This window comes from Rhineura floridana, chromosome 7 (genome assembly GCF_030035675.1).
Source record: "Rhineura floridana isolate rRhiFlo1 chromosome 7, rRhiFlo1.hap2, whole genome shotgun sequence".
In the NCBI taxonomy this organism is placed as follows: Eukaryota; Metazoa; Chordata; class Lepidosauria; order Squamata; family Rhineuridae; genus Rhineura; species Rhineura floridana.
In genome coordinates, this window is record NC_084486.1 from 65224427 (window position 1) to 65249689 (window position 25263).

General features: G+C 42.3%; 1 protein-coding gene across 1 annotated transcript in view; it reads left to right on the forward strand.

The window, feature by feature from the left end:
* Positions 1–11774: 11774 nt before the first annotated feature.
* The window catches only part of NSMCE4A (NSE4 homolog A, SMC5-SMC6 complex component), a 28309-nt gene continuing 14820 nt past the window's right edge, over positions 11775–25263 (forward strand). Inside the window, exons 1-6 of the mRNA XM_061635806.1 lie at positions 11775–12177; positions 17477–17557; positions 20242–20372; positions 21731–21882; positions 22321–22420; positions 23576–23666. Coding sequence (XP_061491790.1) covers positions 11910–12177; positions 17477–17557; positions 20242–20372; positions 21731–21882; positions 22321–22420; positions 23576–23666 — 823 coding nt within the window. The 5' untranslated portion in view covers positions 11775–11909. The remainder of the gene's footprint in view (positions 12178–17476; positions 17558–20241; positions 20373–21730; positions 21883–22320; positions 22421–23575; positions 23667–25263) is intronic.

The window sequence follows — 25263 nt, forward strand, 5'->3', positions numbered from 1 at the left end:
TCTCCCCTAATGCATTCCCAGCCCCCATCCAGCACTGATGACTTGACAACCATACAGTCATAATGGTGGGATGGGTAAGCCACTCAATGGTGATGGAGAAGCCTGTTGTAGAGCTATCCTATACTAATGTTGGCAGGGAGGGGGGAATATACTGTTGCTAAACTGGGAGAACAGCAACTATCTCCAGTCTGTGAGAGGTGGGGAACCTTTAGCCTGTGAGCCTAATTAGGCCCAGCAGAGGTCCTAATTTGGCCCATGAAGCCATCTCCCCCAAACAGTCTGACACATACCTGATGGGATCAGCTGTGCAGCCATGGAGGCTGATTGGCACTGCCAGTGAGTCCCTTTGAAGGTGCTAGGATTCAAACCGTGCCTGCAAACTGACATGCCTGCAAACTGGCATTTGTTCTTTGCAGACCACTTAGAGGTGCAGTCTGAACCCAAACTACAGCTGCAAATGAACTTCAAAGGGGCTTGCTGTAACTGCCAATCAGCTGATTGACAGGTTGGCATTTAGGTGTAGAGTTCCTTGGCAAAGTGCCTGTAAGGGTTCTCAGCAAAGGAGTGTTCACACTGCTCAAATTTCCATGCATATATACTAGAGGCAAGCTGTTTGGGGATAAGTGATTATTTTGTTAATGCAGAGTACCCTCCCTGTTTCACCTCCCCAGAATTTTATTTTAATTGCATTAATTTATGAATCGATTTCCACATGCCTCTCACTGAGATGTATAAACATACTATAAAAACAGCTAATGGTCCAGGGCAGGTGTAAAGATTCACCACTAACTGTGTTGTTGCTGTGCCTTGAAGAAGTATACAGATTAAGCCTCCCCATCCTGTCCAAGACTTTGCCCCATTTTAGCCATTCCACCAGTGTATATGATGTGTTCTATCAGCATTATCTGTCATGGCAGTACAATATCTTGCATTCCACAGACACAGCAAGGCTTTCCCCTTGAGTATATACTTTCCCTATACTTGAGTATAGGGCTGCTTTGTTCATTCTGATCATAATTCCTAATTGCAGCAGCTTCCTCAGAAGCAGAAGATCTAAATGACATATACTCCCAGGTTGTGTTCACACACACAGTAGTTGAGAATGGGCTGCCTTTTGATGATGCCCAAAATCTGCTACCAGAGAGCAGAGGTAGTTGCCTTACTCTGCACTGCCAGCTCTGTACTTCTCTAATTCAATAAACAGTTTCCTCATAAATCCATGGAATAGTGAAACTAACTGGACCCATTGTATTTTGCTACTCATCACGTTAGGTCTGGCCAAACGGCTTTATATAATTGAACAAAATGAGGTTGGCTGGGACCCGGGACAGGGCTTACTTGGTTGCAGGCTAGCTGCTATAACAAAGTCACTGCCAAGAACCACCTAAAACAAATCCTGCTGGTGTTGCAAGAAATTGCTCTTTAGATTAGAATTTGATTTGCTGTGAAGGACCTCCAGAAATCACCCCACTGCCCCCTGGGCTTCTCTCCTGCATGGATGCAGGATCAGGTCCCCAGTCAGCAGGGCTGGTTGGCTGGCTGGGGCCATGAACATGGGGCCTTTTGATATTACCTTGCCGATGGAAACCCAACATCTGCACTGGAGTATGTTTTGTTTTTCTACTGGACTGCCTATTCGCGATTGGTCAGTTAACATTGTAGCTATTATTCTCTTTTATCATGTCAGGGGGTCTTCAGGAACAGGTGGGCTAATTCTTTATTTTAAAAAGCTGTAATTGTGAAAGACAGGGAAGGGAAGGAAATGTCTATCTAAATATGTAGGATGAGCGTTTCTTCCATTTTCTGTAAGAAGCAATGTGTTTGGTGTTGACTGTCAGGCTCCCTCCAGTGTGGTCACCACCTGTCACAGTCCCAACTTAGGGTCCTGGTCTTTTAATGGTTCTCTCACCGGCTCTAGCAAAGATTTCTTAAGATCCCACTGCTAGGCAGCACCACCAGACACTCCGTGTAACTATATTGCCTTGAGAATGTGCCTTCATCTCCTCCTGGCTTATTGTTACGTTGTGTCTGGGTGCACTTACAGGCCTCAACCCCGCTGTATCTTTGTGCCTATAAAGATTACAGCCCTGGGTTGCTCTGGATACCTGATGATGTTACACTATCTCTTCACCGCTGCCACCATTGATACTGTTTCCCAACCTTGGTATATGCCCTGCCCACCCTTCTTGTCTGTGAAAGCCCAGCCAAGGATCATGCGTTCTGGTAAACCAAGAACTATTTATTTATATACACAGGGAATAACAAGATTACTTAAAGGTTTGGTCAACAAGCGTGTGGTTTCATAAGATGCAAAGTTACTCTTTGTATTTCTGTCATAAATAACTTGCCTCACTATCCCCCTAATCCAATCCACCCAACAACCCTCTCCAAAACCAACCAACCCTGCAAATTCCTCAGAACGAACAGACCCCCTCTCAACTGTCATCCTCTCATTTATACCTTCAGCCACTCAAATGTTCAGCCAATCATCATACAACACTCATCAACATTCCAACCCATGTACTCCCCCCTCTCACTCAGTCTACTTACCACATATACTCTAATAAACCCGCACTTACCATTTTTTACAGTATTATATATATACAGGGACATCAGATTGATGCATAGAGCACAGTGTAATTTTCCTTTATTTGCCTCAGCAGAACATAAGCGTAAGAGGTCAAGTTGCAAATGGCATAACCTTATAGGCTTAAGTTCAGATTTCTCATGCTATATTTTTTCTATCAACTCTTATTGAGCAAAAAGTACTAGTACTGTGAGTGTCACCTTTATAAGAACAGTACACCTAGCTTTCATCAAACAACAAAAAAGTGACAAGTGGGCCACCCACTTTTCTCCAGAAGTCCTGTCTCCCGGGAGGATTCCTCCACCACATAATTAAGATCTGTGATCACTCTCCCAGGTTTCTGTCCCCTCCTCGTCAATGCAGACATTATGTATGTGTGTATATGTGTGTATGCACATGCCCATTTATTCAGAGCAAAGGGACAGAAGGGTGCATTTCACCCTTTCCCCTGCAGTTTTCCTGTTCAAAAATAATACTCCCACCCAAGCTGTGGTTTTTCCTATGTTTGCCTCCTATAGTTGCATTTCATTTTTTATAAAAAATGGAGATGAATCATAGTTATGTTGTACAAAGAAGAAGGGGTTTTTTTGCATCCATTATGCCTGCTTTATTCCATTACAGAGCACCCAAGAGTGTTGTGTTCTCATAGTTCGCCTGCTGAAGCTTTTTCTGCGCATCTTAAGAAAATCATAAGGATTCCTGCCTTGCAGTTGAGAACAAACAGCAGCACAAACTGGAGATTGGTGAGGATGTTAAAAATTCTCTATTAGAGATTCGTAGAGGTGCCCTCAACTTAATAGAACTTCAGTTCCCAGGACAGAGCAAGTGTTAAGTCAAAACAGCAAAGAACCTCATGGCACCTTAAAGACAAATAAATTTGTTATAGTATATAAACTGTCATGGAGTTCCCTTTATCAGATTCATGATGCACAATCTTTAGTAGTCATGGGGAAAATATTATCACTGGGGTCACAGGGAAATGATATGCAAAAACTATGAATTGTGACATTTACTGTAAAGTAGCGTTGGGGAACCTGTGGTCCTCCAGATGCTGTTGGACTACAGTTTCCACCAGCCCTCTCCATTGGTCATGCTGGCAGAGGTTGATGGAAGCTGGAGTCCAACAACATTTGGGGGGACCCACAAGTTCCTTGCCCCTGCTTTAAAACTTAAATGGATGTAAAGTGAACACAGTGACTATTCACAAAGCTCTTCTGATGAAACAGATACGCCTACTTATTTTAACAAATTTGTCTCCTGCCCTTTCTCTCAAAAGGGAGTCAGGGTAGGTAAACATAAAATGCACTATAAAACAATTAAGTATGAGGTTTATACTGTTATTTAAAAAGAGATTGGGATGATCTCACTTTAGAAATGTTGCTTAACAAAGACTAATCTGCTTTATGAGAGAAATGGTGATATGAACATGAAGAGAGGTGTTTCAGCAAGCTGGCAGACAGAACAGTGCCCCAGTAACAGCGACCTAACCTCCTTTGTGACATCTCTTGTTGCTGCCTTAAAAGTTACCAACCAGAGGTGTCCAGGTTGGGAGTCTGGAAAGAGTGTGTCTGTTGGAGAGGAGAGAAAGATTTGTACCTTTGTTTTGTTATTTATAATTTTATTGTTATATTGTTTATATTTTCTTATGTTATTTACATTTTGTTTGCTCATATTTTTATATATTTATTAATGTTTCATATTTTTGTATATTTTAGATAGATATTTGGGGTTACAGATGGGGTGGGGGTGGGTTAGCTTAGATGAGTATGTAGGTAGACATAGTAGACAGGGTTTGTTTGTTTTTTGGAAAGAGTGTATAATTCCAGAGCCAAGTTTCATCATGTTAAAAATGTGAGTAGGATTTCTTCAGCTTCTATTTACATCCAGGGTGTGGGGTGGCACAGGGTCCTCTTGGCTCCCTTGGCAGTTGCTAGGCCAGTCGTTCCGCTGCTCTGCTGAGTCCACGCTTCCCTTCCTGGTTCACAAAATGCCAGCCTCCTGCACCTCCTGAGCTACAGAGACCAGAAGGACGCTCCCTCTATAGTCTTATTTGGGTATATCTGCACAAGGCATGTGGAGTCCCTTATTATATCAAGGAATGACCAGCTCCATTGGGCCTCCTCTGCCTCAGCAGTCACCTGGCAGCAGCCATTCCATCACACTGTTTAAGAACTGGTACCTGCGTCTGTTTTCTCTCTCTTCCCTCTCTGTCCATTTTCACTTGCGTGTCATGTTTTTAGATTATAAGCCTGAGAACAGAGACTCTTGCTTTAATTGTTTGTATGTAAGCCGCTCTGGGAGCCATTTATTTATTTAATTGTTGCATTTATATTCCACCTTTTTTCCAAGGAGCTCAAGGTGCTACACGTGTTTCTCCCCCTCTCCATTCTATCCTCACAACAACCTTGTGAGGTAGGTTAGAATGAGAGCCTGTGACTGGCCCAAGATCACCCAGGGGAGTGGAGTGGGCTGAACAGTGGAGTACAAATGCTCTAAATAAATAAATAAAACTATACCCATACCAGGACAGAGCTAGCTAAAAAAGTATTGAACATATATTTATGCAACATATTCAGAACAAGTTATTTCATACCGAATACTAAAATAAGTGTTATTGTATCCTAACTTAAGCCAGCTGACTCCCCTCCTGAAGAACTTAACTCCTCCATAATCTTTCCCTTCATTTCCATTCTCCATCCCATCTTATTATCTCTCCTCCATTTTTCATCTCTCCAACTGTCAATCTCAACAGACACTAGCTACCTGCCTGTCAATCAATCTGACTCCCACCAAGATTCCATCACTCTTCTGGGTTGCCCAATGTTTTCCTGATTCTCTTCTCTTATACCTTGATTCTTCCAGGACTCTCTTAGGGGCCTCTGTCAGGCTCGTTCCTGCTTTCACCACTTTGTCAGGTCCCTACCCGTCAGGATCCCACCTCAGGCCACCACCTGCTAGGATCCCGCCTGTGGCTACCGCCTTGTTACGGTCCCACCTCAGGGTCCTGCTCTCAAAATGGTTCTCTCACCAGCTCTAGCAAAGGTCTCTCAAGACCCCACTGCTAAGCAGCACCACCAGCCACTCCGTTTAACAATATTGCCTTGAGACTGTGCCTTAGTCTCCTCTTGGCTTATTGCTACTTTGTGTCTGGGTGCACTTGCAGGCCACAACCCCCCTGTATCTTTGTGCCTATAAAGAATACAGCTGTGGGTTGCTCCGGATACCTGATGATGTTTCACTATCTCTTCACTGCTGTCACCATTGATACTGTTTCTCCACCTTGGTATATGCCCTGCCCACCCTACTGGTCTGTGTAACCCAGCCAAGGGCCAGATGTTAGGTAAACCAAGAAATATTTATATACACAGGAATAACAAGATTACTTAAAGGTATAATTTAACAAGCGTATGGTTTCATCACATGCATTACTCTTTATGTTTCTAGCCGTCAATAACCTGCCTCACTACCAGTCTAATCCAATCCAACCCACAAAGCCAACTCCCACCACCCTCATCAACCAACTGCCTCAACAACCAACAGAACTCTCTCTCAACTGTCATCCTCTCATTTATACCTTCAGACACTCAAATGCTCACCCAATCATAATACAACATTCTCCAGCATTCCAGCCCATGTACTCCCCCCTCTCACTCAGTCTACGTACCATATATACTCTAATAAACACACACTTACCATATTTACAGTATTATAAATACAGGGGCATCACAGCATCCTCCTCTCCATGGAGGGCAGGGTTGTCCTTAAACTTTTATGGTAAGGATGCCTTTATGGGCTGTATATGCTTCCATTTTCTTTTGGGGGGTATTTTGGAATTCCTCCATGTGGTGTGTCATAGCAATGAAAGGCCTTGGCATGGATACATTCATGTGCACGAGCAATAAGCCACAGATGATGTCTCTGTGGAGAACAGGTTAGTGTCTGCATAAAAAAAGAAACAGACCATTTGCTGGATGACTGCAAAAGCCAGTCTAGTCCAGTGGCCAGCTGCAAGTCTTCAGGAAGCCCATAGGCAGTAGCCCACTCCTGTTGCTTGCCTCTAGCAGGTGGAATTTAGTTGTAGACTGCCTCTGAAACTGGAAGTTCTATACAGCTATCATTGATAAAAGCCACAGATATATTTCTTCTCCTTGCCTCTGTGAATTTGTGTAATCCCCTCTCCAACCCTCCAAGCTAGTAGTCCTTGTGACATCTTGTACATGTGAATTCCATAAATTAAACAAATGTTATGTGAAGAAGTCCTTTCTGTAGTATGTTCTAAATCTTCCCCCATCAATGATATTGGATGACCCAAAGTTCTAGTATTAGATTATATAAACTCCCCTCTCTACAGTTTCTCTCCAAGCCCCCTCAGTTATCTTGGCTACCTCTTTCCTGCTCCTTTCCTGGCTGTTATGATGTTCTACAGTTCAATTACCTGCAGTGGTAGTACATGAAATTTTAGGCCCAGGACGGCAATTAAAAACTTGATATATTAGACCACCCTTATTTGTCTTATAGCTGTTCTACAGGGATCCCGTCTTCTGCAGATCCGGTTGCCCCCAGCAACAAAATTTCCTGGTATTTCTGGGTACAGGCCTCTCACCTCTCGCCCCATTTATATTCTAGGTTCAGGCAATTGTGGGGTTTCATAAGGAGGAACAATAAAGTGCCCCCCTTAGAGGAAGCCAAACCATTTTGTGGGAAGAAAGCTAGGTTGGCAGTTTAGGGTATAGGCTGGGGGCCAGCTAGTGCTCACGCATCCTACAGCTTTAAGAATATCAAAAGAGCCAGACTGCTGGGCCGGCCCATCTAGTCCAGCATCCTGAAACCCACAATCGCCAGCCAGATGTCTGGGGAGGAGGGAAACCCAAAACAGGGCAAGGGCACAGTAGCCCTCTCCTGCTCATGTCCCCTCAAAATCGATATTATTTAGAGGCTTATGGAGGAGAATACATAGCCACATGACTATTAGCTACATGACTATTAGTCACTTTATCCTCCATAAATTTGCAAGCTCTGATGAAAATCATATTGACTGAGAAAGAAGAGAAGGCATTTCTGGAGGAAACAGTCCATGGTGGAGGCAGCTGATAGGGCTGGAGAATGGTTTTCTGCCATAGGGCTGCAATCCCTTGTGGGCAACATTTGAGGAGCTGCATGCCAGTGGTGGCTGGGACCAGAGGCGGAAGTAGGTAGAACAATGGATGTGACTCTTGCCTTTCAGCACTAGGTTATATTCCAGCTATGCAAACGTCACTGATTTCTACACACACACATACATACAGTATACCCACATCCATCCAGACAAGCAGGAAGCATTATCACAGTTCAAGAACACATTCTGGAGCAGGGTTGATGATGGATGCGGCCTGGGGATGGGGGGAATGGCCTGGGGTCAAATAGAAAGACCTGGAGGGCTATATTTGGTCCTCAGGTAGAACTTAGAAAAGAGTAGAAGCAGGAAGATTAAGAAATTTATAATTATCAATTGTGGAAAATACTAAAAGATTAACATTTTTTCCTTCCTTACTTCTCCTACTGCAGTTTTGCAACAGATCAGCAAAGTTTCCTCGTCACCTAAGGTTAGCATTTGAGAATGTAAGGGGAGCAGATAATAAACCCCTCAGCATAGGAGCCTCTCTCCTCATAAATCCAAGGCAATGTCCTGGAGTATCTCCATGATTCTCAGCATTTTCTCAGTTCTGCAGTCTGGGATGCAGAGCGGCCCTTTCTGAACTCACAGCCTTATTGTTGACAGTTTCAGAAACTTGCATGAAATGAATTCTTGCTGAAATGCATCTTGAAGACCTGCATCCAGGCTTCCCTGAGGGGCGATTAAACTGTGGCATATTCTAAAGAACTTGCTCTCCAAATCATTGTGGTAAATGAGAAATCCAATTGGGAGCTGGCCTGGGGACAGGATTTGGGGAATGTTCTGTGGAAGGAAGGCCTGTCTGGCTGAGAAGAGGACCGTGCAGGCATTTGTAATGGAATGGCAAATTCCAGTTGAATTCATATCCTGAGCCTGGAATTTGGGACTGGAGCAGTCCTCCTGATGTCCATGTGGAGCTGACCTTTCTCACCTGCACTTTGGTCTCTCTTGGGGCATCATGAGAAATTGGGCCAGTTTTGCAGAGCTGCAGATATTTGCAATGGAAATGGAAGCCATTTTCAAACTGAGGTATACTGTTGTTTCAGCATATGGTAGTAGCGGTGGATATTTAGGCTGTGAACACACTAGTCGTCTACCTCAAAGTGTTTCCATTAGCCACACCTGGAGGGGGAATAGACTGATCTGCTGATCAGTTGTGAAATCTCTTTGAAACTGAATTAAAAAAACAGCACTCAAGCTGCTCCCACCAGGGTTTACAGTAAAAAGGGGCGGGGTTTGACTGTTATGTGCCCCTGTTTTCAGAAGAGACAGGTGGAGACATACTGGAACCGGCAGAACAGTAAGTGTGTTTCTACCCTTATTCACAGCAATCAAGGACTAGCAGTGTGTGTGTGTGGGACATATGTAGCCAGGAAAGGGCCAGAGCATTTGAAATGGAGGTGAAAGGCAGAGAGGGTCCGATCTTGAGTTTAACAAGGAGCCCAGGTGGCACAATGAGGCAAGGAAGACTCCAAGGGGGGGAAGGCTCACATTTCCCCCTCCATCTCTCCAACTTTCTGAAGCCAGAATTTAAAACAGAGAGAAAATCTACCATCATCCTACATGTGGCCTTTTAGGCAATGCATGAAGAAAAAACTGAGGTGACGAGGAGGTAAATCGTTAGGCCTGAGTTTTAACTTGTATTTATATGGCAGTTTCTTAAGACACTTTCAGCATTTTATCCACTGCTAAAAACTTGTTCTCTCTTTTCCCTCCTTGGCACGTCCTCTTCTGCCCTGAATCCTACCTGGACCCACTTGGATGAAAATGGTCTTCACTATCAGGACCTAGAAGAACAGTTTAATCTAATGTTCTACGAGGCCCCGACTATCAGGGCCTTTTGTTTGCTGATGAATGGGTGTTGATGAGATCAGGTTTCGTTTCATCAAAGGAGAGCCTTGCAGGGAGAAGCCACTACCTCACATATGTTTTGTCAGCAGAATCACCCACTGTGCACCCCTTGGGGCCTTTCCCTCTTGGGAAGCAACACAAGCTGGACACCATACTTCTGGTGACAGACAAAGAACCAGTGTGGCAAGGCCCCCCTCCCCCTAGTGTAACAGCGGGAGTAGAGCCTCCAATGTAGCTCTTAGATCTGGAGCTGGATCAACTGGGAGGACATGGTCCTTTTAGAACAGTTGAAGACAACAAGCAAAGGATTTTTCTCTGCTAGCGGAGCAAACTCCATGGTGGATGGTGGTGGTCTGCCTCTTTGGCCCAGATCAGCCCCTTGATTCTGAGATGCTGTTTCCTCCCACAGTTACATTGGCAGCAATTGTGAGGATGAAAGACAGCAGGGGGCTAGCAGCATCAGTTCACTGCTGGCATATGCATCAAGACTCCCCAACCTGAAAGTCTGCATCTCAACTTTCTTTCTTTGGAATAATTACATCCTACTTTAAAGCCCCAAGAGGCTCTCAAAGCGTCTTACAAACAATTCTCACAGTAGTAATCCCATTCATGCCTGGTATCATGTGGTGTGTCCCTATGGTACCAGGATTATTCAGGTGCTATTTCATGCCTCTTCCTTGGTGTTGCCCACTAGGCTAGATGGCCCCCTTGAGGTCTGGGTGAAACCACCTTTTTAAATGAGCCGACTTAGTTTCTTCATAGTATTTTTTTTAACAGAAAGAAAAGCTAATTCTCAGTTCTTTATTCCATTAAAGTAAGTCTTTAAAGCTGCTGTAGTTTTCTCTCTCTTGTTAAATTCATATTATGGTGAAAGGTTTATGTCTTAGCCTAGAAACAAAAACACATCCCCCCCAAGAAGCAACAACTATAGTTTACTGATGTCTTAGAAATAGTTTTTCTTCTAAGCTAATTCTGCCTTGATTTTTTTAAAAAATGATTGATTGAAAGAATGTAAACAGCCCTGAGCAGGACAGCTGAATGTAACCACATTTTATTTTGGGGCTGCTAGGTGGAAGGAACATGCATTTCAGATGACAATATATCTCTACTACCCTCTGCTGGATGCAACGTCAGACCTCTTCCTCACTCTCCAAGAAAGCGTGGAATCATTGATCTCTTATTGTAGGTATTTGTTGTTAAATCGTTGATAAGCATTGAAAGACAACTGCATTGGAAAAACAGCATTCAAAGTAATTGCCTGCATAATTCCTACGCTCAAAAAATTTATCTTCAACTCATACCGTACTATATGGGAAAAGGCGTTTGCTCGTGTTCTCTTGTACATCGCTCACTGCAATTTCTTTTGCGTATTTTAGAGAATATTTTTTCTTCGAAGGCAGTACCCGATGTCTGTTTTGAAATACAAGCAGTCAAACCATGAAGAAATAGGTGATCACCCTGTACAGTAGCTTGAATTTAATCCTTTCCTGCAAGACTTGCTGTCTCTTATTTTATAGCCAGTAGCGAGTTCGTGTACCCTCTTTTTCCTTTCGCAACACTTCACATATTAACAGAAACAAAAGCCGGCGGGAGTAAGAAACCACCCACCCCAAAACAGTCCACGTAAAAGGCACCTGATTCTTTCGCCTAAGCGAGGGCGAGGGAGAAAAATAGCTACCTAAGCAAACAAGAGATGGATTGATTCCATAAAGGAAGCCACAGTCCTGAACTTACAAGATCTGAACAGGGTGGTTTACAAGAGATGATACTGGAGGCCGCTGATTCGACACACACAGAGCTCACTCCTTTGCGATCGGCTTTCCGTTACTATTTCCTATTTGTCGCCTGTTCCGTTGCTTCCAGTATCCTAGAGATATAAATCAAGAAGGAACAAACCAGTATACGGAGTCACAAACAAGTATACATTTCCAATCCCTATATACATGCCACAAAACTAGAAAAGGGGTGGGTTTTTTCTTTCCTTTACCTTGGTGATATACCCCGCCACAATCCCTACTGTCGCTTCCAGTCGAAAACTGAATCGGTTTTCCAACTCTTCACAACACAGCGTATATAGAGTTTATTTCATTACAAGGATAGATCGACATCTCTCTGCTCCTGTTGAGAATTACACCTCAAGACGGCTGTTTTTCTTTAGATAGTTGAAACGGTCACTCTACCCGTTTCTATCTCTATGTCCTACATACCGTAGCTTCTTTCCCCCTCCTTTCCTATGTTCAACAGAGCGGGAAGGAGGAGGGTGACCGGCAGGCAGGGAGGAGGCACTTGGAGTGCGCGGCGAGAAATGACCGAGTAGCCATGTCCGAGGCTGGGGGCAGCGACTCATCTCGACGCTCCCGAGGCCGACACAGCGGCGCCCGTAGTGATCCTCGACGCCGGCCACCTCAGGAGGCTCGGGGTCGAGCTGGGGATGCTGATGGGGGCCGAGACGGCGAAGAAGAGGAAGGGGGAGGAGGAGAGACCGGCCCGGGGCCCTCGGGCGAGAGAGCGGCCGAGGACGGTGTTGACGAGACTACGCGGCGGCTGCTCCGCCAGCAGTACCGGGACCTGATTTCCACTGTCCAGCGTAGGTGCCTCCTCCTTCACAGTAGGCAGGGCTGGTGGGCTTCTCTCTCTGAGGGGGTTGGGAGCTAGCCTCCTCTTTCTCTCTTTGGTCCCAGTTCTTTACCCCGACCCCATCCCACCCCAGAGTCATAATGAGGTGTCCTCTTCCCTCGAGGTTGCGCTCTCGCAGGAAACTGAATTGTTCCCCGTTGTTGAGCTCCGAGAGTGGTAACCTTTTCTCTCTCCCCTCCCCCCCCCCACTCCAAGAGAAGTAGAAGTGAAGCTGATGGCGTTGTGCCCACATAAGAAAAGGAGCCTTGCTGGATCAGGCCAAAGTCCCATGTAGCCCAGGACCCTGATTTCACAGAGGCCAACCAGAATGCCAATGGGAAGCTCACTAGCAGGACATGAGTGCAGAGCGCTCATCCCATTTGTGATTTTTAGCTGCTGGTGTTCAAAGGCAAACTGCTTGTTGCAGTGGTGGTAGTACATAGCCATCAATGTTAGTAGGCTTTGATAGCTTTACTCTTCATCATAGGAACACTTCGAAGGGATATGAAAATGGAGCCGGCTGTTTGCCCCTCAGGCACCCCTCCTGGAATTTTTTTTCTCCTTTCATGTCATATATGTAAGGATAATAGTCATCAGCAGTGAAAGCTGTTCTTTTGTGCTCCATACTTCGTCATTAATGTATTGCAGTAGTGATGTCATGGTTCATGATGGAAAAGGTGCAAAAAATCCACTGTTCTGTTACTGCTTAATTGTGAGTGTGGCAGGCAAAGAAAAAAAACCTTATGATAGAGGATTCTTGAGTGTGTCCAGGAACTAATGTTTCCTTGTGCTTAACTCACAGTTCCACTCTATCTTTAATGAGGTTTACAGTTGCTCATATTTCACACATCAAAAGTGAACTTTCTGGGCCACTTCCCAGGAGGATCCCTCCGCCTGTGCAGCCTCTGAGACGGCTCCCGTCTTGGATGAAACTTTTTCCGTTTTAAATCCAGTCAGAAGGGTCTTTTTTGACTGGGGATAATTTCTTCTGGATAAGGAAGAAACGTGAGATTTCCCACACAGCTTTGTTGTGATTGTTGGAGACTGGAATTCGTCAGAATTGTCTGTGAAAGAAGGTCTTCCAGCAGCTCGGACGGAGCGAGGATTTCTAGCTAGTTCAGCTGAAAAAGTGACCCGTTTTTTTTTCTTTAAAGAAAAACGGTCTAACAGGCAAGCATTCGCCTGTCTACGCTTATTACTTTCTTATCTATACAGCTAAAGAGATTTGTCAAAGAACCAGCAATTAAGAAAACTTGGGTGAGTCAAAACTTTCCTTCTCTTTTACTCACGGAACTAAGGGGGAAGAAAATAAAAATAGCCTATCTTTTTTATTGCAAAAAGCTGACATGGAAAATAGCATTATAAAGATTACAACGGATGAGGGTTTTCTTTTTGATTTATAAGACTTTTGTGTAATATATGTCTGGGACTATTTTTTCTGATCTACTTTTTTTTGACGAATCTGCTCATTTTTTCTGCTACTAGTTATTTGGACGCTGTGAACTAAAGCTGTTTTTGCACTTCTGGGCATATAAGAGATAAGGGCTGTCTAGAGTGTGACGCCAGTTGGTTTGAAAGATTAACTCCTTTGTAACTGGATAAAGAAATAAACTGCTTTTTGCTTGGGACATTGAAAATTGAAGGAGTTTTGTTCCTTTGGCTTTAAGAATGACAATTAAGAAGATCATGGATGTACAAGAAGGGACTTTATCTTTAGACATGTTTCAGAAAATAATGAATGGGATTAACTCAATAAAACAAGAACTGAGAAATAATAGTCAAGCGTTGAGAATTGAATTTGACGAAATGAGACAGGAGCTGAAAGAAATTCAGGATTCTGTGAGAAAGGAGAATAAAGATGGATCTGGAAAACCAAAAAAGGATGAAAGAGAAATTAAAGGCATGGTTCAAACTATGGAGATTGGATTAAATATGGATATGGAAAAAGATTTGGATTTCCTGGCTGTGATGGATCCTGGAGACAAATATTACGGTTTGGAACTCAGCGCTGCCCCTGAAGGAATTGAAGAGATTGGAGGTAAAGATATTATCGGTTCAAAAAAATTCCTGGACTGGAAGGATTTGATGGAACTTGAAATGGAGAAAGCTAACAGAATTAATCCCTGTTTTGTGTCAATGGAAAAATCTTCAAGAGATGTACTAGTGTATCATGTAAAAAAGAGGAATAGAGATGCGGCTTTGCAACAATACTTCAGTGATACGTTCGGAATTGATGGCAAGAAAATATCTGTGAAAAAGGAAATTCCTATCAGACTCTTATTATATGACTATGACAGCAAGATTATTGGGTGCGTAAAGATGGAAGTTGGAAGATGGAACCAATACGGATAATGGAAGAAGAGCGATTTGAATTTACTGGACTTAGTAGACTTGATGAGTTGGATTAATTGACATGTTTATCTAGAAAAAAAATTGATGGACATATATCTCAAGGATTGGAAACTTCTCTTTGACTTTTTGTGGAAGAATAAAATGATATGATGTTAATGAGATTTGTAACCAATTAAGATAACCGCTGGAGGAAGGTGATTTTATAATATATTAAGATACAGGCTTGTTATATATTATAGACTTATAGCTGAACTACGACAAATCGGAAGTCAATTTTTTAATATATTTTTTTCTTTTTATTGTATTAGTTATGGATTTGTGTTTTTTCTTTTTGTATTGTTTTGGTTTTGAAAATTTGAATAAAAATTAATTGAAAAAAAAAGTGAACTTTCTGAATTTTTCTTTTTCAATCTCTACACAAGATTTTTCTTTTCAGTCTTATCTTATTTGCTCTGTTCGCCAGAGAACAATAGCAGCAATTAAATAACACCCTTTATCCATTTGCTTCTCATAATGTTCTCATAATGTAAATAGCACAAATCCTCTCAAACATCATCTGTTTTACCAATAAGTGGTGGTGTCTCTCTGATGCTTCCCATTTGTTTGTCTGTGTCCTGCTCTGATGGATATGTTCTCCCCACCCCAATATCCAGCGCAGTCTTACTGTGTGGTTATTATCTCTGTGTCCCCACCAGTTGTTCTTTTCATAATAATGTAAAGGGAGTTCCAGAAATGCTGTACCCTTAAATGAAGAAAATACTGGCATTTTAAAATTATATTGCTAGACTGCCCTTTAAGGAATTGACCATGGTATCCTTCTGAGCCAACTTGGTGAGATGGAGATCAGAGGCACTGTTTTAGATTCTGATACGGTTTCCAGGGTCATTTTCAGATAATAGCGTTGAATGATTGTCTTTTGGCTCCCTGGCAGTTGTGGTGTGGGATGGTGCAGGGTACCATCTTGTCCCCAATGCTGTTTAACATCTATATGAAGCCCTTGGTAGTGATCATCAGTAGAGATCAGGAGATGCTGATGATACCCAGCTCTATTTCTTCTGAATTGGGAGAAGCCATGCACCATCTGTGTTATTTTTTTGGCGCCTACTGAAGATCTTCCTCTTTCAACAAAACTTTTAAGTAGAGACCTTATCCCAATCTGCTTCTGTGTTGGAATTGCTCTTTAAGATGTTTTTAAACCTTTTTAAAAAAAGATCCTTTGTTTTAATATGTTTTTAAAAATGTTTTAATGTTTTAAAGTCTTTTATTTTTAAGATGGTTTAGAGTGTTTTTAGTGTTTTTGTTTGCCCATTCTGGGAGGAAGGGCAGGACAATAAACAAACAAACAAACAAATAAATTAAGGTTTTCAGGGTGGTATACAATGTTATAACATTAAACATGCATGGCAGTGGTTCCACTCCTACTTGGCGGGTCTGCTCCAGAAGGTGGTGCTTGTGGAACATTGCTCGGCACCCTGGACTCTCCAGTATGGGGTTCCGTAGGGGTCAGTTCTGACCCCCATGCTGTTCAACATCTACATGAAACCGTTGGGTGTGGTCATCCGGAGCTTTGGAGTGCGTTGCCATCAGTATGCTGATGACACGCAGCTCTGTTTCTCCTTTTCATCTTCTTCAGGTGAGACTGTCAATGTGCTGAACCAGTGCCTGGCTGCGACAATGGACTGGATGAGGGCTAATAAACTGAGGCTCAATCCAGAGAAGACTGAGATGCTGCTAGTGGGTGGTTCTTCTGACCGGATGGTGGATGTCCAACCTGTCCTGGACAGGGTTGCACTCCCCCTGAAGGAGCAGGTTTGTAGCTTGGGGGTTCTGCTGGAACCATCTCTGTCACTTGAGGCTCAGGTAGCCTCGGTGGCATGGAGTGCTTTCTACTAAGTTTGGTTGGTGGCCCAGCTACGCCCCTATCTGGACAGGGATAACCTGGCTTCAGTTGTCCATGGTCTGGTAACCTCCAAGCTAGATTACTGCAATGCGCTCTACATGGGGCTGCCTTTGAAGACTGTTCGGAAACTGCAGCTTGTGCAAAATGCAGTGGCCAGATTGGTAACAGGGACCAGACGGTCCAAACATCTAAAACCGATTCTGGCCCGCTTGCATTGGCTGCCTGTATGTTTCCGAGCTCGATTCAAGGTGCTAGTTTTAACATATAAATCCTTACATGGCTTGGGACCACAATACCTGATGGACCGCCTCTCCTGATACGAACCCACCCGTACACTACGCTCAACATCCAAGGCCCTTCTCTGGGTGCCTACTGCGAGGGAAGCTGTGAGGCTGGCAACAAGGGAGAGGGCTTTCTCAGTGGTGGCCCCCAAATTATGGAATGATCTCTATGACGAGGTGTGCCTGGCACCCACACTGTTATCTTTTTCGCGCCAGGTCAAGACTTTCCTCTTCTCCCAGGCATTTTAGCATGTGTTTTAAATTGTGTTTAAATTGTTTTTAAAAGATGTGTTTTTAAATTTGTATATTTGTTTTTATTGTTTTTAGTTATTGTAAACCGCCCAGAGAGCTTCAGCTATGGGGCGGTATATAAATAAACAAACAAACAAACAACTCGCATATGAATTACAAAGTAGCTGCAATACAGAAATTCATGGGAACATACAGAGGCAAACAATCTCCTCTGTCTCCAAAGGATGATAAGCATATCTCTGATGGAAGGGAGTTCTGTTATCAAGGTGCCACAGCTGTGAAAGGCCATAGTTCAGGGGAAGAGCATGTGCCTATCTTTGGACCTGTTGCTATGGTTAGAACATGCATAATGTTAAGGCAGCTGTATTTCATATATATGATTCACAATTGTAACTGTCTGGCGTTCATTGCCAGCTTGGTTTTCTTGGGCTGTATATATTTATTTTTTCTTTAAAGGTACCCATTACATGTGATTTTTATTCCAGAGAATCGTGAAATGATGCTGAGCACCAGAAATGATAAACTGACAGAGGCTCTGGAAGATGCAAATAAACTGTTTACTGGAGGTAAGACTATAGTTGCCCAGAATAGTTACTTGTCTTTACTTCGTTTCTCCCCCTTCCTTTCTTTTACTTTTGGAAAGGGTGCTTGAAATAAAAACAAAGTAAGCAATACATTGTCTTGTGTTAAACGAAGATACATCAGCACACTTATTTAATATCTTGAACCTGGTCTTATGCGAAACTGTGTAAATAATCTTTCATCTTCTCATGCTCTTTCAAGGATACTGATTGGAGCTTTCTGTATTCCTCAGAAAACGAAGAGTAGAAATGTGAAGGCCTGGAAAAAACCGGGGGGGGGGAGGAAAATAGGTTTTCTTTCAAGGCCTCTGCATCTCTGAGATATTTGAAATGTAATCTCTTTGGCATTTTGTCTGATTCTGTGCCTATTGATAGAGTGCCACTAACTTAATTGTACTGTAACTGTATTGTTACTGTGCTAGCAGCTAGATGACTTCGGGGGCCCTTCCCACTGACAACTATTAGGTCAACATTCTTGAACTGTGGAACATCAGCTTGACTAAGGCCAATGACATGGTAACTTTCATTGCCTAGCATCCTCCTTTCCTCATTGGTTTACACATGTCGGTGTCAATTTTATTTATATACCACCTTTTCATAGTTGGTGCTCTAGGCAATTTATACAAAAACTGACAAAATACAATATTAACACAAACATGAACAGTAAAAAACAATCCACAGAATATTAATCTAGGACAATGCAATAGACAACTCATAATGCAATAGTGTATACCTATCAAGGTATTAAATAATAACAGGTCATTAAAGAATTCATCAAAATGAGAGCTTGGAAAAGTTACTTTTTGAACTACAACTCCCATCAGCCCAATCCAGTGGCCATGTTGGCTGAGGCTGATGGGAGCTGTAGTTCAAAAAAGTAACTTTTCCAAGCTCTGATCAAAATATAACTACAGTAAATTGAAGTCAATGACATATCCAATCAGGGCATAACAACTCTGTCCTAAACTCATTAGGCCTTTATAACGAGTCAGTCAGAGTTCTTCCAGACCAGGTGAAAATGGGCAGACAGAAAGCAGGAAACTATTAGATCTTGTAGGGCTTGCAACCAAATAGCATCTAAGCACCTTCAGCAATAGCCTTTGTAGCTGGAGTCCATGGCCCAACCTTATTCACCAGGAGGAAATGGGCCAGACAGAGAAGTGGAGAACCAGGCTTTGTAGGTTTCATGGAGACATGGTCTAATACACAAATGACTGAGACACAGAGGTGTGAGTGGCTTTCAGCTCTTGCTGAATCTGGCCAGTTGCAGCATAGATCATATTTAAAAGAACAGGTCATGATGGTGAGAACAGCAAAGAAGTAATTTTTTTTGCTGCTGTTATATTTGCAAATTGCAGTCCTATTCAGCTGTTCTGGACAGTAATATTTTTCTACCTTGTGATGAATTTGCTTTGCACATTGAAAATAAAGTCTCTTGGATTTCATTTGATTGGGGTGGAGCTTCCAATTTAAGGTTGGTCTCAAAACATGAGGCTTCAGATATTTTATCTTGTCCCATTTGGGGGGAATTGGTTCAATTGTGTCTTGCCAGCAGAAAATGTACTTTGTACTATTAAGGCAATGACCTTTAAAGTAGGGTACATGTCCATTTTGGATGGTGAATCCAGTGGGGGAAAAGCTGAACCCCAAGGATAAAAGCAGAACTAATTGAGGATAAGTTGCCTGAAGCTCAAAGTCTCAATAAAATAATTGAAATAATCCCTAATCAGGATGTGGATCCCCTGGCTGGTTAATGTCCTATCCTATTTGAGGAGGATTGCTGAGTGACTGCTTGCTTGTCAGCTTCAAGCACACCTACATGGCATTTAGATTGAAGTTGTGGGCTTGGCTAAAGAGATTGATCTGGGCTGTTGTGCCTTATTAGATACACAATCAATCTTTCGATCATAAGATACTGAGGGCATGACTGTGGTATTTGGTTGGTGTTGTGAGGTTCCACACATTCCTGTCTGAGAGATCTTAATGGGTGTTCCTGGTCTCTGTCTAGGAAAGTATATTTTGAAAAGATTCCAAGATAGGCACTGCTAATTGTCATGTTTTATTGAATTGCCAAGATTTCACAATGTTAAAACACCATCAATTAAAAGCATATTTCACTAAAATAATACAAGTCATCTGAACTGTACTAAATTAAACAATTTTGTCTCCATTGTAGTTTAACAGTTGTGTACAAAATATTTCCTAATCTTAGGATTTTATACAGCAAATCTTAAAATGGACATATCTGTCATTGTCATTCTATTAAAATTATGTTGATGAGATGCCCAGTGCTATATCTTGTCAAAGAAGGTGTCTGATAGCTCACTTTTAGGAATGTTGTACAGACGGTAATATAGAACATGAGATAGGACTTCAAAAGCCCTTATACTATATTGGCAAGTTCTCTGAGAATATATTTCTCAGCTTGAAACTTAGAAGCAGACATAGATTGGATGCACATGGACTGGATGGTCACACAAGGAATAGCAATTTCCTATTGTAGTAGATCTCACTGAGTGCTTGAATAAGTCTTACTTCAGGACATAAAACCTTGGCCTCTTGGAGGCAGGAGGCACTCTTCAAGAATTGGGTGGTAATGAAAATCAAATCATTCTTGTTTTTCAAATTGCCGTTGACAGTAGCAAAATAACTTTATTTTTTCATAATAGTGTCCCGGGCAAGGGAGGCTGCTTTGGATGCTCAGTTCCTGGTTTTGGCATCAAATCTAGGAAAGGAAAAAGCAAACCAGTTGCACTCAGATATGACGGTGTTTGATCCATCTGCATTTGCTGAAGATTTAGTAAGTTTGGAGTGATTAGTTGTGAAGTAATATAAGATTGTTACATTTAAGAGTTATTAAATAGGAGTTCGTTGCATAAATTGCTTTCACCATTTCTTTTCTGGTTGCCTACAACTCATTAGCAAAATTCTTTCCAGTTATGACTTCATCACATGAGCAAATCTAAAATGTGAAACCAAATAACTTTATTGTTGCAATATAAGCTGACTGTTAAACACTTGTGCTAATGTCTGTAAACCCTATAGTCTGAAATATCAGATTCAAGGTAGAACAGACTCTGGGTTTAGGTGCAATACAAAACCATGGTCTGTTTTGCTAAACCATGGTGTCTTGTTTTGTTTTTTAATGTGTGAAAACCACAACCTGTGGCTTGTTTGGGGCTGATAGACCAGGCTCTGAAACAGCAGTTTGAAGTTGATTTGCAAAACACAGTCTGTGCTCAATTTATAGTTCAGGGCCATTGCTCTGCAATGTGTGATGCATTTAAGTTCAGAGGTATTTTAGTTCAGGGGCATTGCTCTGCATCAAGAGGTTGCCGCATCACTGAGGTTAACTTGTGAAGCTGCAACATAAACAGATGGGAAACAAAAGCAAACAAGCAACTTAAAACCATAGTTTGCCTTCTGTAAATCTTGAAAAACTGGTGGGGGGCGAAGTGTATGAATAGAACTGGATGGCCCTTCAATTTTAGATCCCCTGATTCATTTTTGGATTTCTGAGCCTACCATCTGTGTGCCCATCAGGCAGGCTTGGGTGTCCTCCCTCTCCACCCCAAATTAGAATCACTTGAACCTTGTTTTAATATTGCCTTTCCCATTTAAAAAAAAAATAGGGAACTGGTTGGCTCCCCCTATCCCCAGTTCTTGGGTTGTGGTGACTTCAGCTAAAATCATGCAGTATACAGTGTTATTCATACCTGCATAAAGGTCAAGTGCAGATGCCACTATCGCACATAAATACAAAAATGAGGAGTTCATTAATAGTTCTAATTACTCAGTTGAATTACTTGCAATATCAGATTTAAGTTTTAAATATTGATTTTTTCGTTTAAGAATGTAAGATCAGCCCTGCCGAGCCAGAGTGAGGGTTTTTCTAATCTAGCAATTTTAACAGTTGCCAGCAACTGTAATCTCTAGTCAGCTCACAAGCAGTATAACTGGGGTATGCCAGTAAATGCCTCTGAATGTGGGGTTCTGTTTTAATCTATCAGTTTCTTTGATATTTTACATCATGATTTTAAAGTATTTAACTTAATATTTCCTTCCTATATCTGTCTGTAGAAAGTGAATTCTTATTTCATGGTGACTTACATTTTTGCTACAGATGCAAAATGACACCACAATATGTTTCCTCTACAGTTATCATTTATGGGCTTAAATCGTCTGGAAAGGGAAGAAAGTGATAGTGAAGAGGAACAGGTTGCTGGTGGATTTTTACCTAGTAATGCTTGGAATAAACTTGGTGATGAAGCAAAAAAATACTTTAGAAGAGCACCAGTTTTTCACTTCATGTAAGTTTATTTGTGGCTTCTTCAAATTAGTGTGGTGTGATATGTTTCATGGGAACTCTTCTGCAGAGCTGGGCTGAGGAATCTGTAGCCCTTCAGATAATGCTGGAGTACAACCTGTAAGCTTAGCGTGGCCTGATCACTTAGCTAAGTGAGTGTAGTGGTTGGGGCATCCTTTTCTGCTAGCCTTCTGGAGATGGAGAGGGAATGAACCAGAGACGTTTCACTGTCTTACACTTCCTGCCTTACTTCTGGAGGGGCATATGCCAGGTGAGGATGGGAAGGAAACCAGGTTGTGCTGGCGTATGTTTCCTTCCTCCGGTTTCTGGAGATGCCAGAGACTGAACTTTCTACATGCAAAGCAGATGTTCCATCACTGAGCTATGGCTCTTTCTCTCCACCCCCCAGCCCCACTGGAAGTTAAATGTTTACTTGGTTTAGGTTGGGAGCGTTTACTGCTGATCCTCCTGTTGAGAGGCCGCGAATTGAGAGGCAGCGAAAGAAGCCAGGGTCAGAAGAAGGAAGGGCTATGCCTGCACAGGTATGAAACATTTAACTTAAGGGTGCATGTTTGAGGTTGGAAAGATTTCAGATTGAAATTCACAGTATATTAACAGAATAGAACTCAAGCATAAAGCCTTATTTTTTGTCATTCATACATCCAGCTTTTATCCAAGAAGCTCAAGGGGGTGTATGTGGTTCTCATCCATTTTATCCTCAAAAAAATCCTGTCAGATTAGGTTTAAGAATGGTGACTGGGCCAAAGTCACCCCACTGACTTTATTGGCAGTATGGGCATTTGAACCTGGGTCTCCCTGGTGTTAGTCAGCACTCTTACACCACAATATCCATGACAGATACCTTTTAAGGATGTAGAACCCAGTGCAAAAGGCTGATGCTTGTGCAGAAGCACAGATCTGTCTTATTTAAGTAGGGTATAATGTCAGCTTTTTCCTACATTGATGTGAAGCACATGTAGGAAAAACATCATGTATTGGTGAAGCAATAGGTATTTTGTAATGTTGTGATTTGTAAAACGTGCATTGTTGTTGTTGTTATGTGCCTTCAAGTCGATTACGACTTATGGCGACCCTATGAATCAGTGACCTCCAAGAGCATCTGTCATGAACCACCCTGTTCAGATCTTGTAAGTTCAGGTCTGCGGCTTCCTTTATGGAATCAATCCATCTCTTGTTCGGCCTTCATCAGTTTCTACTCCCTTCTGTTTTCCCCAGCATTATTGTCTTTTCTAGTGAATCATGTCTTCTCATGATGTGTCCATAGTATGACAGCCTCAGTTTCATCATTTTAGCTTCTAGTGACAGTTCTGGTTTAATTTGTTCTAGTAATTTTCTTGTGTGTTAGTAGTATGACTTGAAGTGGTGGGTCAGTGCTGATACATACACTCTCTCCCCTCCCCTCACTGGAAATTGGATAACTACAACTGGAGAAAAAGTTCTACATACCTTAGGTCTCAAGATTTTAAGCTACTTACTATTTTTTGAAATTATTAAATCAGCAGTTTGTATTTTGTAGATACTTCATGCAAATCAAATGAGACTTTTGTTAGTTTTAATAGGGGTTACAAAACTTTAATTTTCATGATGTAAGCAAAACATTATGGTGGGGGAGGGGAGAATGCTGGTTATAATGCAGTTGCTTGAATGATTACTTGTTAACTTGTTGAGTTCTTTAGTTGAAAAAAATGGAAGAATCTCATCAAGAAGCTACAGAAAAAGAAGTGGAGAGAATCTTGGGATTCTTACAACTCTATTATGGAGAAGAGCGTAAGTATTCATGGAACATATTGTGGAGTCCAGTGTGATCTCTACTACCTTCTTTAAGAATAAGTGTGGCGACTGGGAGAGGGGTGAAATGCAGTACTTATCCTTTCTCCATTGTAGCATGAAGGCACAGCATTGGAAACTGAAATATCTAAGACATTGTTCATAGAATCGTAGAATAGTAGAGTTGGAAGGGGCCTATAAGGCCATCAAGTCCAACCCCCTGCTCAATGCAGGAATCCAAATCAAAGCATTCCCGATGGCTGCCCAGCTGCCTCTTGAATGCCTCCAGTGTTGGAGAGCCCACTACCTCTCTAGGTAATTGCTTCCATTGTCGTATGGCTCTAACAGTTAGGAAGTTTTTCCTGATGTCCAGTCGAAATCCGGCTTCCTGCAACTTGAGCCCATTATTCCGTGTCCTGCACTCTGGAATGATTGAGAAGAGATCCTGGCTCTCCTCTGTGTGACAGCCTTTTGTGTACTTGAAGAGTGCTATCATATCTGCCCTCAGTCTTCTCTTCTGCAGGCTAAACATGCCCAGTTCATTCAGTCTTTCATCATAGGACTTTGTTTCCAGTCCTTTGATCCTCCTTGTTGCCCTCCTCTGAGCCTGCTCCAGTTTGTCTGCATCCTTCTTGAAGTGCGGAGACCAGAACTGGACACAGTATTCAAGATGAGGCCTAACCAGTGCTGAATAGAGGGGAACTAATACTTCACGCGATTTGGAAACTATACTTCTGTTAATGCAGCCTAATATAGCATGTGCTTTTTTTGCAGCCACATCGCACTGTTGGCTCCTATTCAGCTTGTGATCAACGACAATTCCAAGATCCTTCTCACATGTCGTATTGCTGAGCCAAGTATCCATCTTATAACTGTGCATTTGGTTTCTTTTTCCTCAGTGTAGAACTTTGCATTTATCCCTGTTGAATTTCATTCTGTTGTTTTCAGCCCAGTGCTCCAGCCTATCAAGGTCCCTTTGAATTTTGTTTCTGTCTTCCATGGTATTAGCTGTGCCCCCCAATTTTGTATCATCTGCAAATTTGATAAGCATGCTCTGTACCTCCTCATCCAAGTCGTTAATAAAAATGTTGAAGAGCACTGGGCCCAGGACTGAGCCCTGTGGTACCCCACTCGTTACTTCCGCCCAGTTTGAGAAGGAACCATTGATAAGCAGTCTGAGTACGATCCTGGAGCCAACTGTGGATCCATCTAATAGTTGTTCCATCCAGCCCACATTTAGCTAGCTTGCTAATCAGAATATCATGGGGCACTTTGTCAAAAGCTTTGCTGAAGTCGAGATATATTATGTCCACAGCATTCCCACAGTCTACAGGGGAGGTTACCTGATCAAAAAATGAAATAAGATTACTTTGGCAGGATTTATTCTTCATAAATCCATGTTGGTTTCTAGTAATCACTGCATTGTTCAAGGTGCTTACAGACTGACTGCTTTATAATCTGCTCCAGAGTTTTCCCAGGGATTGATGTTAGGCTGACTGGTCTGTAGTTCCCCGGTTCCTCCTTTTTGCCCTTTTTGAAGATAAGAACAACATTAGCTCTCCTCCTGTCATCCGGCACTTCACCAGTCCTCCATGAT